Genomic DNA, 20,097 nt, shown 5'->3' on the forward strand with positions numbered 1-20,097 from the left:
GTTACGCCTAAAACACACCAATTACTCATTAAGAGAATAGAGACAACCCTTTAAGACCATGCGCCGGGCATACAGACCATTTTTCCTGTCATTACACTAGCAAAAGTGAATTCGGACTGAATTTCTAAGTGTGCTTTAAACCATGGGCTTAGATTGTTAAAATAGGGCCCTATATTGCTATAATCTAATGCAGGACTGGTCAAAAAGAAATAAATCACTTTAATAAATCATTCATTGATTTAAAAACACACACACTTAAATATAGCAATGCAAAATTATACAGATAATTTTGTAATGAGTAATTAAACAGCTTGATGCCAAGTGTTTTATCTTTCTTCACCAATTATTTTACTAGGGGAACAATATTTTAAACTCAGAAGACTCTACAAAGAGGAAATTATAATTGGTGGATGAGTCAAATATTCAGTTATTCCCTACAGGTAACATATTCGTCTAGGTTTAATTAATTAATGTTCTTGATAACTTCATTACTGCTTTAGGCACAGATGAGGACGCATTTCATGAGTGGGGAAATGATGCACAGATTGGCAAAGAGTGTCAATATACAAAAAAAAAAAAAAAACAATAGCCAAGTAAAATAATAAATTCATATATCATGTATGTTGAGTCTAGTATGGCAGGTGTTTTTTTTAATTATTAATAATAGCGTTTTTCAAACAAACAGGGGATTCAAAATCCCATATTTGTGTTTTTGTGACAATTAATTTTCAACAAGATTTTTAAAGTTTTTTAAATTGAGTAAGGGTTGACTAGTCACAGCGTCAGAAAGCATAGACCACCTTCTTGTAAAAAAGAAGGACATCGACATGATAGAACAGCACATTTTCAGACAGTGTTTAAACAGGTGGGACACGTGCAATGTTCTGATCAGCCAAAGATGAACATAAACCTTGCACATGTGATTAAAGCTTTTGTGTCTGATGTGCTCCGTTTGCTTCAATCTGCTCCGACAGCAGTTATAAACATGAAAAATTCATAAATTTCAGTCAAGTGAGTTTACTACATAAATATTAAACTCTAAAGGGGGAAGGTTTGGATGACTCACCAAACGACCCACCAAAATATATGTTAAATTTATGTAATGTGAATTCAGGTTGATTGGGGCTCTTTTTGCTTTTGAGATCACTGGGGAAAAGTGTCCCTGAATTCACCCCTTTATATCATCTGTTCTGATATAGAGCCATATCCCACTTCTGCTTATGTGATATTGCATACATGTTTCCTTGTTCTCCACATTTTGAACTAAACGTGTGGAAAATGAGAGAACTTACCCATCTTGATCTTGGTAGTTCACATTCAGCCTCTTTGTGGAGCCCAGTAACTCTAGGAAAACAGATGGAAATAAAAGTCAGGACATGATGTGATGTTTCAAACAAATCAGTCAGCTGCTGAACCCTCCATTAGAGAGGTATGAGGCATGATGATGTTACGGCATGAAAGCACTTGTTTCAAACTTTCAACAGGCAATTGTTTTGAACTCAAACACAAGGTAGATTGACGGCTGTGTCATATTTTTCCAGTGAGTAGCATTCATTACGTGTCTATTTTGTCATCGGCACAATATTGATGTTAGAACAATTTGCATATGAACTGAAAAGTATTTCTCTGTTAAAAACGGTCTTAAAGGGCTAAGAAAATGGTAATTCTGTCATTATTAACTCACACTCATGCAATTCCAAGAGATCAGCCAGTGTCTACAGATGGTCTCATTATTCAATCCTGTCAAAAACACTGTCTTATAAGCCATGCAGGATTCCTAACAATCCAAATTAGGAATGATTTCCATGAATAAACTTTAAGCAACGAGCCTAAATGTTCCTCTCTTTCCTTTTTTAGAACATGCAAATTCTAACAAGCGTAGTGATACAAACAGTGGAAAGTCCCAGTGCAGTTAGTCCCAGTGTCATTGCATCTTCAGAAAACAAGATACAGTTAGCCCAAATCCAGAATGCAGCTGAAACAGTTCTTACCAGGTCAAAAATCAGGTCATCTCTACATTGACTACCTATTAAGCCCCATAGAAATGATAAAATATTGCCTCTTACTTATAATATAGCCCTATTGCTCCTTTGTAATTTTAATTGTGATTAAATCGCACCCTTATGGTTAAATTAAGCATACACCATTTATATTGTTTAACACATTCATTTTGTCGTCATTTGCTATATCCAGCAAAGTAAATCATCAGATTGAAGGATGATTCTCACAAAACAGTATTTTCTGCCAGCTTTTTTCAAGGTAAATTTAGGTGTCTTTTCAATAAAGGACACTTGGAGACCTCACTTGTCTTTACCTTGACTGCATTCCTCATCCATCAAAACTTTACTAGCGAGATGCTGGTTTGCTTTATCCAGCTGACAAACATAGTTTGCATATCATCAGGCCAGCGGTGGGATGTTTTGACGTTCCGTTCAGTCTGTATTTCACACAGCGCGATGCGTTTATCAGTCACAGATAAACAGACCAATTCCAAGATGACAGATGACATATCTGTCAAAATGACAGAGCTCGTGTTTTAAAGCGAAATACACAGTGGAATGAATAATTCACTGAAAACACAGTCTCTATTCGCTCTGCCATCACTGAAGTAACAAGCCTGGTTTTCTTCATTTGCGCCGTTTTGAACTGATTGTTTGAATGAATTCGCTTACTAGATCATTGGACTGAGAATTTTCCCAGAGTTTAAACTCCCGACCTCTAAGATGAACTCTGTGACGTAAATTCTGTATAAATCCAAAATAAAGACATCCCTTTAGCCAAGCATTCTTAATTGCATAATCGTATTACAATTATATCTGGATCTGTTCAGATCCAGCCTTTGCGATGTTTTCGGGCGATACCGATAATTGCGAAGATTTCAGATGATGGCAACTTTGGATCTACAGACAAAACTTTCAAATATCATATTGTAACATAATCCTTGTATTGTAAACATTATGAGCACTAGTTGTATTTGCTGACTAACACACGTTTGTTGGTTCAGCTTAACATAATACATGAAGTTAACCACATAACATGTAGCCTTTTATACAGTAGCTGTATATTACTGCCATATGGACATTATTTTGATATAATCATTGCATTTTCTGTGAAGCTGATCTGGAACTAACGATTCTATAATGCAAGCTAAAATATTCGGTCACACTTTATATTAGGTGTCTTTAACTACTATGTATTTCCATCAAAAAATAAGTACAATGTACTTATTGTGTTCATACTGTATTGCAAAAAAACTCTTGCTGCTATTGAGGTGGGATACGGGTAGGGTTAGGGACAGGTTTGGTGGTATAAGTAGGTTTAAGGGTATACAGGAAAGGTGAGGTCAACGGTGTAATTATAGATGTAATTACAGAAATTAATTACAGCTGTAATTACATGCAGGTATTTTTTTATTTTTAAGTACAATGTAAAAAATAATGCATGTACACAATACTGTAAGTGCATTCTAGCAAAAGATTAATTTATATGTTAGTAGTATATGTTCATTTACATTGTAGTTAAAGACACCTAATATAAAGTGAGACCAAATGTTCTAATGATGTGGAGAGGTAAAAGAAAAGAAGACTTTGAATCACTGTAAGCACTGTAACATAAAAAAAAAGAAACATTGAAAAATCGTACGCTCCACCTGTCGCTGAAGGGAAAATGTGATCTAGCGATGAACGCAGAGCAAGACTGTCCTAACTGTCAGTGACAGTAGACATGTCTGTCCTCTAAACAACATGGAGCTGTGTCATCATTTTAAATTATCTCTGAACTACAGCATCCTGACTGCTTTTATCTCAAACGTGGAAAAGAAGAATCTTAACTGTAAATGTAAACGGTGTTCACTTACCTGTCAGTACACACACAACTGCCTGCCCCATTTTGACTAATAAACCTAAACTTTTCTTTGTTTTCTTACATCCTATACACTACAACCATTCACTTGCTTAGAAACCTTTCCATCCAATCCATATAAGACCATCAGCCTCAAAAAATATCCCATCTCCTGCTCCAAATCACACTGCAGGAAATTAGATCTATAACTATTTGTACCCTCCAGCATAGTGGGAGCAATGAATTCCTGCCCCCACATCTTCTGGATTAAAACCAATCAGAAAAAAAACCTATTTATTGTAAAAAAACTGCATTTGTTATTCCCGAATTATAGACATCTATTGCTATCAGCTCACTTAAAGGATTAGATCACTTCAGAATTAACATTTCCTGAATTTATACCCCCACGTCATCCAAGATGTTCATGTCTTTCTTCAGACAAAAAGAAATTAAGGTTTTTGAGGAAAACATTCCTGGATTTTTCTCCATATAGTGGACTTCAATGGGGTTCAATGGTTTGAAGGTCCAAATTGCAGCTTCAATGCAACTTTAAAGGGCTCTACACAATCCCAGCCAAGGATCCCAGTCTTATCTAGCGCAACGATCGGACACGTTGAAAGATCACACGTGACAGGCGGAAGTACCGAACCACAAAGCAAACGTGCAAAGACTAAGTCAAACAGTATTTACAAAAAGTAAATAAATAAAATAAATATGGTAAAACAACGATGTCGGGCGATTTTTTCGCCCTATACCCTACCTTTTTGAACCGGAACACGCGTGACCTTTCAACGTGTTGAAAGTGTTCTTCTTTCAGCCAAACACAATCTGAGCCAAAATAACCAGGCTCTTCCAAGCTTTAAAAAATGGGAGTAAACAGTAACTGAGATTTACTATTGAAGTAGTAAATTAGTAAAAAGTAGTAATCCATAAGGCTCCATGGGGTTAATAAATGTAACGGCTGTTACTGGAAGCCAGTGATTCTAGTTTATAAAGTTATAAATATGGAATTTTTTCTTCAAAACAATGCATCGCTTCACTTCAGAAGGCCTTTATTAAACCCCTGGAGTCATATGGATTACTTTTATGATGAATGGATGTGCTTTTTTGGGCTTCAAAATCTTAGTTATTCTATTCTAGTTATACTATTCACCCTCATTATAGTAAAGCTTGGAAGAGTCAGGATATTTTTAATATAACTGTGTTTGGCTGAAAGAAGAAAGTCATATACACCTAGGATGGATTGAGGGTGAGTTAATTTTTGGGTGAACTCCTCACCCATTTGAAGTGCATGCAAAGTGGATTCACAGTAGGGATGCACGATATTGAAGAAAAATGCTATATGCGTGCGATATTCGATATGATACGATAATGCTTAAAAAGTGTGTAAATTAAACTTAAATTATCTTTAAAATATATTTAAAATGATATAACCTACATACTGTACGTGTTTCACATTCTTTTTGTGACAAGAAAACATCCCTACTGCTTCTGGAAGTGAACAGCAGTGTTTTACTGTAGCATAAGAAGTATTATTTTAACATCAGTGTAAACCACGGGCTTTAGGGTTTCAGGTTATCCTACATTACGTTTATTTAACAACAGAAACTGAATAATCAAATGTAAAAATAAAACGCTTAGTTTTCACTGTATGAATTAAATACTGATTCTTATTAAAGCTACAAAAGTCATTCAGCCAAGAGCAGTGAGTGATTTTCTCTTTGTCTTTTGTTCATGACCCCAGTTATTGCAAGTCATTGCGATATGCATATCACGATATATACATTTGCGATATTTCGATAATTTCAATATATTGTGCAGCCCTAATTTGCAGCGCTAAAAACAGTCTTCTAGAAATGTCAACACGAACCAAACACAGCTACAACTAGTGTTTGAGAGCGGGTGAAAGTAGACATCAGGCTGGATGTAGTTAGGTAACAGGAGGTGAGACTGGAATTGCTGATAACTCGTTTCAGCAGTTCAAAATCGATTCTTTCTTTTAGTAGACAATAACTATTTGTTGTTGTGCATTTTGATCTTTAAAACAGACCTTATACATTTACAAACATCTATATTGCACACTGCCTGAAAGGTAATTTTTGAAAAAGCATAATAGGGGTACTTTAAATTAAATAAGTTATACCTATTATAAGTAATAAAAATACCCAGTTCTGGAAAGGAATCGAAACACACCATGAATACTAGCATACACCTCTATATAATTACTCTTACTTATGTAAGGATATGGCAGAATTAAGAGTTGTATGCTATTCTGAATTAAACCACACATTGTGTTCATTCACTCTATCCCACAATACAATACACTCAACTTTACCCTCCATTTTCAGTGATGAGTAATGAAGTAATATTCCACAATGACTTTAAACACCTGGTTCTTGACTCATTACTTTACATGATCAGACTTTTTACACAAAACTGAAAAATGCAAAATAACCATTTTAAAATGCAATGTAGTGCTGTGTAAACTGTTTATCATGGAATAATGTTTAACGTATCATTTTACTTTTCACAAATTGTAGCCGGTCTACATACATTGCACAATGGTAAGTAGTAAGCTAGTATTTCATTCAGAACATGGCCACAATATTACAAATATAAATATATATATATATATATATATAACCTTTATATATATATATATATATATATATATATATAACCTCTAACCTTTAATTATATATATATATATAATTAAATAAAATATATAATATATATATAATTTATATAATTAAAATATATATAAATATATATATATATATATATATATATATATATATATATATATAACAAGAAAATACAATTTTAATATAGTAGAGTACAAAATTAAACTACATATATGGATTATGTTAATTTTGAAAAATAATGCTCAAATCCCTTCCCAACTTGTTTGTCTGTCTGAATTTGGCTTTCTATGTATATGGTTACTGCCAAAAAAAAAAAAAAAAAAAAAAAAATGATATAGTCTTAATGCAAATGTATTCAATAAACTTTCATTTAATCAAACTTTCCACTTGTTTGGTGCACACCAGGGTTTGGATGGCAGCGATCACACTTTTTCAAATGAACTGCACTAACACAGTTTGTTTGTTTTAATCAAATTAAACCAGTCAAGTATGAACGCACCCCATGTTGTGACAAAATGTTCAAGAACTGTGTTGCATTAGTTCATTTTAATAAACTAAACTGAAAAAGCAGCAAAAGAACAAAAAATACATGTGGAGTACACACAGATCAATGCAGATCCCTACATCTATTTTGGCCAATTCAACAAGTATATGCTGACATTTTATCAAATTGCCGTCAACGGTTTCCTATGGATCTGAGGGGTCTGTGAGCCATGCCTTTGGCTCGTGTTGAGCTAATCACAGGCCTTGTTGTACTCCAACAGACCACCCCACGGCCTGGGGGCAGAGGGCACAATGCCAACAGAGCTATGAACTTTACATATGACTGTAGGGGAAGAAAAAAGTTGATGTGGGTCTTTCAAGAGGAGTTCGAGTTTCAACATGACAACATTCCAGACATGGCTAACCCACCCAATCTCTCAATTTCCATCTATGTCCCTCTCTCCCTCCCTCACTCACAGTATCCACACAAAAGCGTGCGTGGAAACACAAACACCCTTTGTGTCTGTCAACAGTGGTCTTTTCTCGTTGAATGGAAGAGCTGCTTCTAATGTGGGCATCCTTCAAATGAAATGAGCCACAGTAACCGCACAGGGCTCAACCACTCCCTAAACCCACACAATAAACATAATGAGCCAATTTAAAGGACACTTTATATCAAGTCATTCTTTGTCACTGAATCTGTTGATTTTTTTTATGCTTGAAAGCATCTTTCCACCTTTACTTATGAATAGTATCGCCCCTCAAAAAAAACGTTAAAATCACAACAACCACCAGGCACTGAGTGAATCTGAAGAACCGTGACCATGTGAGAGGAGAGAGTGTCTAAGGCATAATCAACGCCCTATACAGTATACACAAGTTTTAGGAATTTGACACATTTAAGCTACCAAAAATAAAGTCACTGAAAATACATTTGTGAAAATGTCAAACTAATATAAGCTCTTAGATTATCTTTAATGCCAAGCCATTTTGAAATGCACCTTTACAGAGATGATAAGACTTAGAAGACAAACATCTTGTTGCAAAACCTCTATGAATTAAGGTCTGATTTTGCAGCACTGTATTACAGTTAAGCTACGCTATCATTCTGACAACCTTGCAATGTTTCATACATACCAATGAATGCACACAAGTATATATTTTCCATTTAAATACAGAAGACGGCATACTGCACCGTTCAAAAGGTTTGGGATCTATTCATCAAAGAACCCTGAAAAAAATTCATTATCAGTACAACCGCTTTCAACAATTGATAAGAGTATAGAAATATTTCTTGAGCACCAAATTGCACATTATAATGATTTCTGAAGGATCATGTGACTGAAAGAAGAATTTCACAATATTACCGTATTTTATCAAAAAATTAAAGTTCTAAATGTGAAAAATTTGACAATAAAATAAGCCAAATCAAGTAAGTGCGGTGCAACTAACATGCAGAAAGTCATTATGTGGTCATGTGACAAACAAAAAAAACAGAAGATCCCTATAGACGCCCTCCCCATTACTGTGACAAGGTCATTAATATTTTTAAAAAGATCACATATTTTGCCCTTTTTATGAAAAGACGTGTTATTCAAGTCAAATGGAATAAATAAAAAAGTCGTGACTTAAGGACTATTCAATGACTTAATTCACAATGTAAAAAAAAAGAAAAAAAAATGTGTCGGTGTCTCATGATCCTAAACCCTTTTTTTTCTTTTCTGAAAGTCGTCATGAAATCAAAATTGACTCTATTTACTTTGTTAGCGCATATTACTAGTCTTGTGGTGAACAATTAATCCGTGCAAGTTATTACACAGAATAAAATTGTTTGCCGTCGTAATCTTTAATCAAAATCTGAAAAGTTACTTCCAGTCTGGAATGGCGTTCCTTCTCTGATGTCGTCAGTTTGACGACTTGGGTTGAAAACGCTTAACCACTCCCCTCAAACCGTTAGTCTGCTATGAGCGAGAGATGGAGAGGAGGAGCGCTAAAATAAAACCCCACCCTCTGTTCAATATTCCGTTTCACTTAGAAATATGTCACAACACTGGAGAAAAGTCGTTTGCAACTTCCGGTTCACAGGGACTTTAAAGGGACACAAGCAGGTGTTGGAGGTAAAGCTCTCAACAGATTAGATACTGACTTAATTTACATGGATCACTTCTGATTGGGTTTGGCTTGCCAGAATCAATTTGGGGTGTAGAGTTGAATGACCTACCTACTATTTGTTCCAGTAAACAGTACAGTGTGAAATACAAGCAAACAACCTCTCTACTCTATAACGGTGTGTAAAAACTAAAAGCCAATTTATTGGAACAAGGTGGCATTAGAAATGAAGACTGTAATACAAAAAAATGGACTGACAAAAGACAAACTTCTCATCTTTGCATAAGGTTTACCCACATGGATTTCAGCATCCAGACCCAGCCAGCAGTCACATTACTGTTATCCCATGAGCCTTTGTGACAGTGTGTTCAAAGGGAATTACCACTACAAAATAGGGAAAAGGTTTTACTGTAATACCTTTCCAAAACACTGGATCTCGGATCATTTCTTAAACAACACTCTGCCACATGATGAAAGCCTCCCTGAACAAAACAAGTGGAAAATTGTCAAGGTGTCTGAGCTCACTGTCAGTGGATGAGCGGAGATAAACGAAAGGAGCCGGTTATGTAACACACACCACGTGACTGTGCACAAGGGTGGCTTATACTGGCTGGATGTACTTTTAAAATAATGTAAATGATCTTGCAAAAGACTCACACAAACCTATATCATAAATGCAAAGTTTCACTTAAAAAACATTCTACAAACTACTATCCATTTATTTTACGCACACTGGGTTATACGAATATGTCCATATTAAAAACAATCAGTGAATAATAATTATTACATATGTTCCTTCATTCTTCTTTCTTCTAATTGAAAACTAATTTGTTCGATAAACTGAGAAAGTCATGTTACCCTTTTTATTTTTTTTCGTGGCAGAAACAAGCGTTCAGTTCTCTTTCACAGCTACACACACACAATTATGTCAAAATGCACATCGTGTTGAGTATTCAATGTAAACAGTCTGTGTGTCAGTCTGAGAAAATCGTAACCGTATATTAGATACGTGCATTCATTGTTAAAGGGACAGCAGCCTCATAAACGCCTGTTTCATTAAAGGTCCCGTTCTGCGTGATCCCATGTTCCAAACTTTAGTTAGTGTGTAATGTTGTTTTTAGAGTATAAATAATATCTGTAAAATTATAAAGCTCAAAGTTCAATGCCAAGCGAGATATTTTATTTAACAGAAGTTGACTACAAAAAACGGCTGGATTGGACTACACCCCTCTACTTCCTTCATTAGTGACATCACCAGAACCGTGTTTTGACTAACCTCCGCCCACAGGAACACAGGCATATTGATGGCGAAATGTCAACAGACATGGTTGATGTTTATCTATAATCGGGTACCGCAAAAGTTTAATTCGAAGTTGTTAGTCCGTGGTGAGATGGACAGAGCAAACTGTTTTTCTAACCTGGGATAATATCAAGCAGGCTTCTCTCAGCGTTTCATACTGACGAAGGGGACAATTTCAACTATATTCCAGCAAGCAGTAAGTAGTGATTCACTATGGAAGTAGCGATTAACTTCACATCGTTTCTCTTAGTAGGATGAAAATAATCTTACTTAAACTGTGATTAATATACAGAAAGCGATCAAAGAACAATCCCTTTCCAATCGCCCAAGCTGTCAATCACACAGCGCGAGTTTATCTGGACACTTTCCAAAACTCGTTATGAAATCAATGACGCTGTTACACTGCACAACGAATCTCTTACTGTATTTATATACCTCATGTTTGCATTGGTGAAATCATTAGTGAGAGTGCAGAAACTGCGTTGCAATGATAAGATCTTTTTTCACGCGATCAACAGGCTGTCATCTGCTCAATGCTCATCATCACTGCAACCTTTTATGTGATGAGAATAGATCTAAATACTTAAACTTCTCACGATTCGTTAATCCAGATAGCTGTAATAGTAAAAACGTATAATAGCTGTAATAGTAAAAGTTTTCCAGATAGTTCCACATGTAATGCCAGATATTTCATATGCAAGCATGTCAGCCAATCACAGCAGAGGGCATTTACATTGAAGTCTCACAGCAGACACGCCCCTTCAAACAGAGCGTTCAAATAGTCGAGTCCCAAAATAGATAAATAGCCCTGGATAAGATGCAGTAGGCATTTTTGAGGAAAAGTACTTCAAGTGTTGTTTCTATATGATTTTTAGGTGCTGAATCCATTTCTGCCGTATAACAAGTTGTAAACATCACGGTTTTGGCATAAACAATAAAAACAAAATGGCTGCAAAAAAAAAAAAAAAAAAAAAAACGTTTTAATGCATTTATTGCAGTTTAAACATTAAACATTAGAACTAAACTATGCATTCTCAGAATATTTAAACATGTAAACAATGAAACAACATTAACATGAAAGGGACAGTTTTTAATGGCTGCTGGAATTATGCCAAGGTACCAAGGTACACTGGGAAGCATTTATCAGTGGAAATATGCAATTATGCCCAGCCCGAAGGGGGGGACTTGGAATACACATGACCCCAGGGTGTCCAGCCACAGGTGGAATATTTCAAACCCAGGGGTGGCAAGGTGGCTTGCCGAGGGAAAGACACATGCTCAGAGAGGCTTACAGTGGAATACACACGTGGGGGTCGCCCAGAGGCCGTGTTAGGTGTTGCCCAGCCTGCAGCTCTACAGATGTCTGTTAGCGAGGTGCCATGCGCTAGAGCCCAAGAGGATGCCACACTCCGGGTGGAGTGGGCCGTCACACCAAGGGGGCATGGTCGACCTTGCTGCTGGTTAGCCAAAGCAATGGCGTCCACTATCCAGTGAGACAACCTTTGCTTGGAGAGAGCCTTTCCCTTCAGCTTCCCACCATGACAGACAAAGAGCTGGTCTGAAGTCCTGAAACACTGCGTTCTGTCTACGTAAGCACGGAGGGCGCGTATTGGACAGAGCAGTGCCAAGGCTGGGTCTGTCTCTTCCAAGGGCAGCGCTTGCAGGTTCACTACCTGGTCTCGAAAGGGTGTGGTGGGAACATTGGGCACATATCCAGGCCGGGGTCTCAGGATCACATAAGTGTTAAATTCCAGGCACGCTTCGTCAACCGAAAATGCCTGCAGGTCCCCTACCCTCTTGATGGAGGCCAATGCAACCAGGAGTGCTGTCTTCATTGACAGGAACTTAAGCTCCACTGATTGCAGAGGCTCAAAGGGAGCACTCTGCAGGGCAGTTAGAACCACTGAGAGGTCCCAAGGAGGGAACGAGAGGAGGGCGAGGAGGATTCAGTCTCCTCGCTCCTCTCAGGAACCTGATGATCAGGTCGTGCTTTCCAATGGACTTACCTTCAACTGCGTCGTGATGTGCGGCAATGGCGGCACCATACACTTTCAGGGTGGAGGGAGACAGCCTTCGCTCCAACCCTTCTTGCAGGAAGGAAAGCACAACACTGATCAGGCCTTTCGTGGGTTCTTGAAGTTTAGAAGAACACCAATTGACGAAGAGGTTCCAATTCAACGCATAGGCATGTCTCGTGGACGATGCTCTAGCGGAAGTGATGGTAACCATCACCGCTGGTGTTAGGGTACTCAAACCTGCCTCGTCCCGTCCAGGAACCACACATGGAGGTTTAAAAGATCGGGACGAGGGTGCCATAGGGTGCCCCGTCCCTGAGAAAGCAGGTTCTTTCTCAGAGGAATTGGCCAGGGAGGTGCTGTCGCGAGGAGTACTAGTTCTGGGAACCAGGTGCGGTTGTGCCAATACGGGGCAACCAAAATGACCTGCTCCTCGTCCTCCCTGATCTTGCGCAAAGTCTTCGCAAGAAGGCTCACTGGGGGAAACGCATACTTGCAGAGGACCCGCGGCCAGCTGTGCGCCACTGCATCCGTGCCGAGCGTGCCCTCGGTCAGAGAATAAAACAGGTCGCAGTGGGACGAGTCGTGGGAGGCAAACAGATCTACCTGTGCGTCCCCGAACTGATCCCAAATCAGCTGAACTGACTGGGGATGGAGTCTCCATTCTCCAGTGAGAGGCTGAAACCGAGACAGATCGGCTGCACGGTTCAGGTCTCCCGGGATATAAATGGCTCAGGATATAAAATGGATATAAAGTGACCTCAGGTGCTTCTGACTCCATATGAGGAGGTGGCGGGCGAGTTGCGACATACGGCGGGAGCGCAGACCACCTTGTCACTTGATGTACGCTACTGTTGTGGTATTGTCTGATCGGACTAGTACGTGACGACCCCTGAGCAATGCACAGAAGCGGTGCAGGGCGAGACGTACAGCCAGCAACTCGAGGCAATTGACATGCCAAAGGCGCTGGGGTCTTGTCCAAGAGCCCGCGGCAGCATGTCCATTGCACATGGCACCCCAGCCCATTGTGGAGGCATCTGTTAATACAACAACATGCCAGGAAACTCGTTCTATGGGCACTCCAGCCCATAGAAAACTGAGGTTCGTCCACGGGGTGAAGGTCTGACGGCAGGTCGAAGACACTGCGACTCTGAGCGTGCCATGCCCACCTCGGGACTTGATCACGAAGCCAAAGCTGAAGCGGTCTCATATGAAGCAAACCGAGCGGCGTTACTGTGGCTGCGGATGCCATATGCCCCAGGAGCCTCTGAAATAGTTTCAGTGAAACCGCACTCTTGCCCTCGAACTGACGAAGGCAAGTCAGCAGTGACTGCGCGCGCTCGCTCATAAGCTGCGCGCACATGGCGACCGAGTCGATTTCCATACCGAGAAAAGAGATCTTCTGCATGGAGCAGAGTTTGCTCTTCTCCCAGTTGACCCGAAGGCCCAGACAAGCTAGGTGCCGGAGCACTAGGTCCCTGTGTTCGCAAACCTTGTCTCGAGAGTGAGCTAGGATCAGCCAGATCCTGAAGAGGAACAAGGGCTGCCTCGACAACCTTTGTGAAGACGCGAGGAGACAGGGCTAGCCCGAAAGGGAGAACCGCGTACTGGTATATATATATATACTAGTATGCCTCATTTGCATATGTAAACATGACATTTCAGAAAACTTGTAATACAAAAAATGTCTGTCTCTATGTAAGTGAAAAACTGGAAAGGTTTTATGGTGATATCTTTAACTTAAAAATTTTACCCTATCCACCTGTAGTTTTTCGTCTGTGAATAATGCACCTATTGTTTCGATAACAATTACAAGAAAATGGGACCCTTATTTCAATGTTATACGGTGGATCCTTATTCAGGAGACATTGAACTTTCTAAAAATGTGGTATAACAACTTTTCCTCAAAAATGCCTACAGGGTTACACAATCTTGAAGATTCGGACCTGACTGAATGAAATCAGGCAAGGAAATATGCCTTTTATTTTTAAATTATAACAATTTTTGATCTAAAAAACATACTAACATTATAAGGGCACCCCTGGAAACATTATAAAATAATAAAAATAATCCATGGAATGGGACCTTTAATGTTAATTGAAAAAAAAAAAACTCACTGCTTTTGACTTTTTTTATCTTTAATATTAAAGGTCCCGTTTCAAACTTTAGTTAGTGTGTAATGTTGTTGTTAGAGTATAAATAATATCTGTAAAATTATAAAGCTCAAAGTTCAATGCCAAGCCAGATATTTTATTTAACAGAAGTCACCTACATCGAACGGCCGATTTGGACTACATCCCTCTACTTCCTTCTTTAATGACGTCATTAAAACCGTTTTTTGACTAACCTCCGCCCACAGGAATGCTCCCTCAACTCTACGGAAATTCGTTTATGTACTTGCGCACTTCTTATAACTTACTGTGTTTACTCAGCTCTTACGGTGATTTTCTGAAGTAAAACTGACGCTTCATCTTTTGTGTGATGTACAATAAACTTTATTAAACTCATCAGTATATGTTTGATCATCATTCAGACAGCAGACTTGTAGGCTATTAATAAATAATGGATAGCCTACATACAAGCAGATGACAAATACGTTATAATAACCGTAATTAAACTACTAAACTATACCTGTTTCATCTCTATACAGCACTCTGACTCTGTGGGCATTATTGTCCGACTCGAAATGAACACGTTACTGAGAGTTTCTGATATTATCATCATTCCGTGAGTTGAAATTGTCCTGAGAGACTGAGCGCGAGCTCATGAAGCTCCGCCCCCTGGGTCGTGCAGCAGCAGCTTATTTGCATTTAAAGGTATACACACTAAAACAGCGCGTTTTTCTGAGCCCCCAAAAATGACAATTTAAACAAGCTGTAAAAAATGATCTGTTGGGTATTTTGACCTGAAACTTCACATACACACTCTGGGGACATCAGAGACTTATTTTACATCTTGTGAAAAGGGGCATAATACGAGACCTTTAATCAATTTAATTCATACAGTGAAGCTTATAAAGTGTTTTATTTTTACATTTGATGATTCAATTTTGGTAGTATTTACATGTTAAATAAACCTATGCTACTGTACCTGAAAAACGCAAGGTTTTTTTATTTGTATTTTTATATTGTATTTGTCTTATTGTTTGTAATTTGCTGCTTTGTTCCCATTTTTTATGTAAAAATGCTTTTACATTTTTTGTAAAATTGTACATTGTACCTTGCTTTATTACAGAATACGGTGTAATGATTGCAGTCAGCTTAAAGGGCATTTGTTTTATAATATTGGGTTGACTAAAATGAAGAGAAAAAAAAGAGTCAATATTCACATTTAATTCAGTGGGATTTTGTTTTCATCTAGACCTATTGAACCGCAGTCAAATAGGAAAAGTAACACAAAACAGTAAACTAGAATCAAATCTATGCATATATCGAATCGTGACCGCAAGAATCGATTTGAATCTAATCGTGAGGTTCCAAAAGATTCCCACCTCTAATAAATATATATGATTTTCTGTCTATTTCGTCTCAAAATGATAATCTTTACCCAACCATCGAGGAGGAAGTAAAGATGGTGGTATTGAAGATAAACTTTACAGATTGATCCCAGTCAATCACTTGGATGACGATAAAATCGTTACAACGAAAGCAGACATGGTGTTCTGATTTTATCTCCTGCGTAGTCTGGTTTAGTCACCTTTCTTTGTAAGGTTGATTTGGTGCTGAAGACTGTAAACAAAGCTGCAGAGAAACAGTCAGATCAAATTCACCTTGCTAGTCTGCGCACTGACATTTTTATTATGAAAGCGTCCTCCTATTTAATTGCCAATTTGTGTGAAATTAATGCTATAGGAAATAACCAGGCCAGTAGCGTTTTGTCAAAAAAAAAAAAAATTATATTCTGTTTTGAATGAGCTGAAGCTTGGTGGATCATATGACCAGTGGCTATATTGATACCAAAGATCATGTTTGCTTCCACATTAGTGGGAAATTGCGTTGTTTTACCTAGTACATAAGCCAATGACGATGTGAATGTGTTGTGATTTTTGAAGCCCGTAGAGATTCGCTATCATTTGCATCACGCAAAAACAGAAACCAGATGATCATCAAATTGCCATAACGCTCCGGTTAGGGCAGAAATACAGATTTACATGAGATATCCGTTATCGGTTATCTCTTTGTATCATGCTACTGTTTCACTGTTTGGACACGGCGTGAAACACGGAAATGATGCAAAACAGGAATTATACAAACTTAAGATCACTTTAAAACAAATTCAGAAGAGCGCATTCACATGCAGTCACATTCTGTAAGCAAATAAATGTGAGTCTAGATTTAAGATGCATGCGTCTTCTGATCTGCGCCGTTTGTTTTCTACAGTAGCCTTGTGTTCTGTAGGCTAATTAAGCTAAAAATAGAAAATGTATGCAAGCTCTCAGATAATGCTAATAATACTGTCCATCCATTATCTCTAGTTTCGATGAATATTTAAAAGCTGACTGTAAGATGCAGGTCTGCTCAGTTGAAGGAACGGCCGGCTTACACAGTTTATACTAGATCTAGTGATGACTGACAACATCGCTCATGGATTAACTCATTGAGCAGATTCCAAAACAGTCCCGAGTAGCCTGACCCATCTGTCATGAGCAAGAGGAGAGAGTATTACAACATGTATATGCTTGCATTTAACATGCTTTGTGTGAAAAAAAAAAAAAATCACTGGCTTGGAGTCAACTTATGTGTCTTGTAGGTATTTACCCCAGTCATTTACATGGCTACTACATTTTTAGGGAACAAAAGCGACTGAAAGCAAAGCAGCCCATGGCATTGTTAAGGAACAGTGAATGCTGTGCTGAAATCCAGATCTCTATAAAGGTAATCTGTCAGTTTGCCATATGGGTTATCCCTGATTTGTAACAAGACAGGTGGGGGCAGGGAAGAACACAAGATACTAAATTTTAGCTAAATGGAAGAAGGAATTTCAAGGTTTTTCCGGGTTCAATACAAGTTACGCTCAATCTACAGAAACTGTGAGTGAATGATTGACTCCTTAAAGTGGGCATGAAATGAAAATTCACCCAATATATTTTAAATGCATCTTGAAATACGTTTGATTTATAGGTTATCCCCTCTTCATTTTTAATTAAAATATCATAACTTCTCTCTGGTGGCGTATGGACTTCCCCAATCAGTCCACTTAATCCCTGCCATTTTCTTAAATTCGACCTCAAGCTCACATTCAGATCTGCCTCCGTCCGATCAACATTCGAAGGATAGAACCAAGCTCCCGCCCTACATTTTTTTCTTTTCCAATAATCCATTTCAGTCATATGTACGTCACAACATACGAAAAGATCGGTCGCTACTTCAGTTTCATTGCGACTTTAAAAATGAATTCAAAATAAATAATTTTCTGACAATTTTATAAAAGCACAATGAAACAAAGTCCAGCTCAAATCAGAAAGACATTAATTTGATATAAATAAATAAGAAGTTAAACAACAAACCCGGTAAACCCGTAAAAACGAACCCAGTTCCAAAAATCTCCAATGCACTTAATCATGTCAAGGCTTTTGATTAAGATCCATAGCCTATGAATTTGACTGACAGGGAACACATTCAAGAATTATATTCAATATTAATAACACTGCGATCCTGTAGCAGAATATGACCATAATTGGACTGACTATCACCATTCAGATATGCAGGGGAGTTCATTGACCGTCTGGCCCGCCAGGAACTGACCCTGTTTGGCCTCCAGTCGATACGGTCTCCATCTGCTTGGGAAAGACTTACAGACTGTCCTGAAAACATCCTCTGCAGGTGCACTGCACTAACTTGAACCCTACTGAGTAACATACTTGTTTTAAAGGTTTTGGCATACTATTCCAACTAGAGTTGATGTCTAAAGGTACCTGTTTACATCTTAGTGTTTACATAAAGTCATAGCGCACATTACTGGAATCGCCAAGAAATGCTAATGGTCTTTTCACGTTCAGTTTGGATGCAGTTGTTTAGTGTCATACAAGGCTGATTCAGTGATTAGTCCAGCGTTATTGCTAATGCAGCACAAATGTTAAATAAAGAACCTGAATTCTTCACCTGAAGAGTAATCTGGGACACAATAACAGCATTTTCAAGAATGACTGCACAGGGTATCAAGTTGCAGCTTAGCGTATTTAAAATATTTTAAATGTGAAACACTTTTTAAAAAAGCATTATGTATAATATGATCTGTAGCTGATAACATATTGACTCAGTACATGATGAATTTGTAACTATAAACTATATGATTAGCAAAAGAAAAACATGTGCCTTAAAATAACTCACTATTTCGGTTGGTCTTGATCTTGGCCAGAAGTTTATGAGCTAAGGGAAGGTCTCTATTCTTCACAGCCAGAAGAAGGTCCTGCTCCTTGCCCATGGCTCTTGTCCAGCTCCCAAAAGTGTGTTACAATCTGAATTCACAATGTCATGGTTCTCTCGGTTCACGAAGCCTAGGATTTGGCTTTTTTTTTTTTTTTAAATATGGACAAAACATTCAGTACATTAAGCTTTTAATTTGTATTGAAGTCGTTTTTAAGGTCCTATGCCACATGTTTGTTCTTGAGCAGCGCGTATATATTGAATGTAAGCCATCCTCAAAGCCAGAAACATCACATGGAAACCTATGGGAAGAACACACATACAGTGTTATCATAATCATAATACACTTTAATATATTTGAGCATAAAACACAGTTTCTGAAGAAACCAGTGGAGTGTAAACACAACTGTATTTAATTTATCTTTCATTTGAAATAAACAGGCAACCAATCATTTCCAAGACAACATTAGAGCGCTTCTGTGATTATTTGGTTGTTATGGAAAGTACCGTAGGACGTATAATACGATGTTTTAAATAACCCTAAACAATAATGACAACTTTCCTGACCAGTTACTTGTCTGAATATTTTTTTAATCAAAAGCTAAATAAGGAATACGCTTGCCATGTAGATCTGTAACATAGCTACTCACCAATACGTAGTCAGGTCGATTCAACTCTTAAAGCCAATTATTCCACGAAACCGAAGTAGTTCAATAAGAATAATCCCGTTTATGATTTATGTTCCTGTTGGGGAAATCGCAAAAGCGCAATGCCATGCTTGAACGTGTTTGACACAACACAAGTGGCCGGTGCGTGAGCGCGCGTGCGTCTGTCACGCGCCTCGCCGGTGTAACTCTCTTCCTGAAAGGTGCGCTTTTAAGTCTCCCGCTTCAATTTAACGATTCCAGAAAAGAAACAAAAGGATAATGGCCAATATATTATATAACATTCTCTAAATGTTTACATTGATGGATGCGATGTTCTAAAGCTGTCTATATCTGTGCATGTTACATGTACAGTTTGTATTAGGCCTATACCATGGGTGTGTTAATCAATAAGACAAAACTAACAGTTATCTCACAAATGTCTCCATATGCTTTGATAGTAATTTCGGAGATATATCAAAGACTGACATCCTAATGTGAAGTCACTGTTGTTTCTAAAGTAATTGCGACATCTGGTGCCTGAACGATGTAATGTAAAGTTCCTACACACACACACACACACACACACACACACACACACACACGCACACACACACACACACACACACACACAAATAATAATAAGCCTTTTTTTACATTTACGTAATTTATTTAAAAAAATGATTAAAGACTGTT

At 38.0% G+C, this 20,097-nt stretch overlaps 1 protein-coding gene across 4 annotated transcripts in view; it reads right to left on the minus strand.

Annotated features, from left to right (window-relative positions):
- The window catches only part of LOC308706904 (CASK interacting protein 2), a 74,966-nt gene extending 55,445 nt beyond the window's left edge, over positions 1-19,521 (minus strand). For 3 of the 4 annotated variants that reach the window (XM_081392799.1, XM_081392798.1, XM_081392796.1), the window contains exons 1-3: positions 19,408-19,521; positions 18,722-19,059; positions 1,293-1,344 (exon numbers count right to left, since the gene is read on the minus strand). In XM_081392799.1, coding sequence (XP_081248925.1) covers positions 1,293-1,344; positions 18,722-18,815 — 146 coding nt within the window. In that variant the 5' untranslated portion in view covers positions 18,816-19,059; positions 19,408-19,521. Of the gene's footprint in view, positions 1-1,292; positions 1,345-3,856; positions 3,996-18,721; positions 19,060-19,407 lie in introns of those variants that run through there. The other variant, XM_081392797.1, reaches the window with a different exon arrangement.
- Between the last annotated feature and the right edge of the window lie 576 nt (positions 19,522-20,097).

The sequence above is a fragment of the Scardinius erythrophthalmus genome, assembly GCF_964197995.2.
Source record: "Scardinius erythrophthalmus genome assembly, chromosome: 18".
Lineage (NCBI taxonomy): Eukaryota > Metazoa > Chordata > Actinopteri > Cypriniformes > Leuciscidae > Scardinius > Scardinius erythrophthalmus.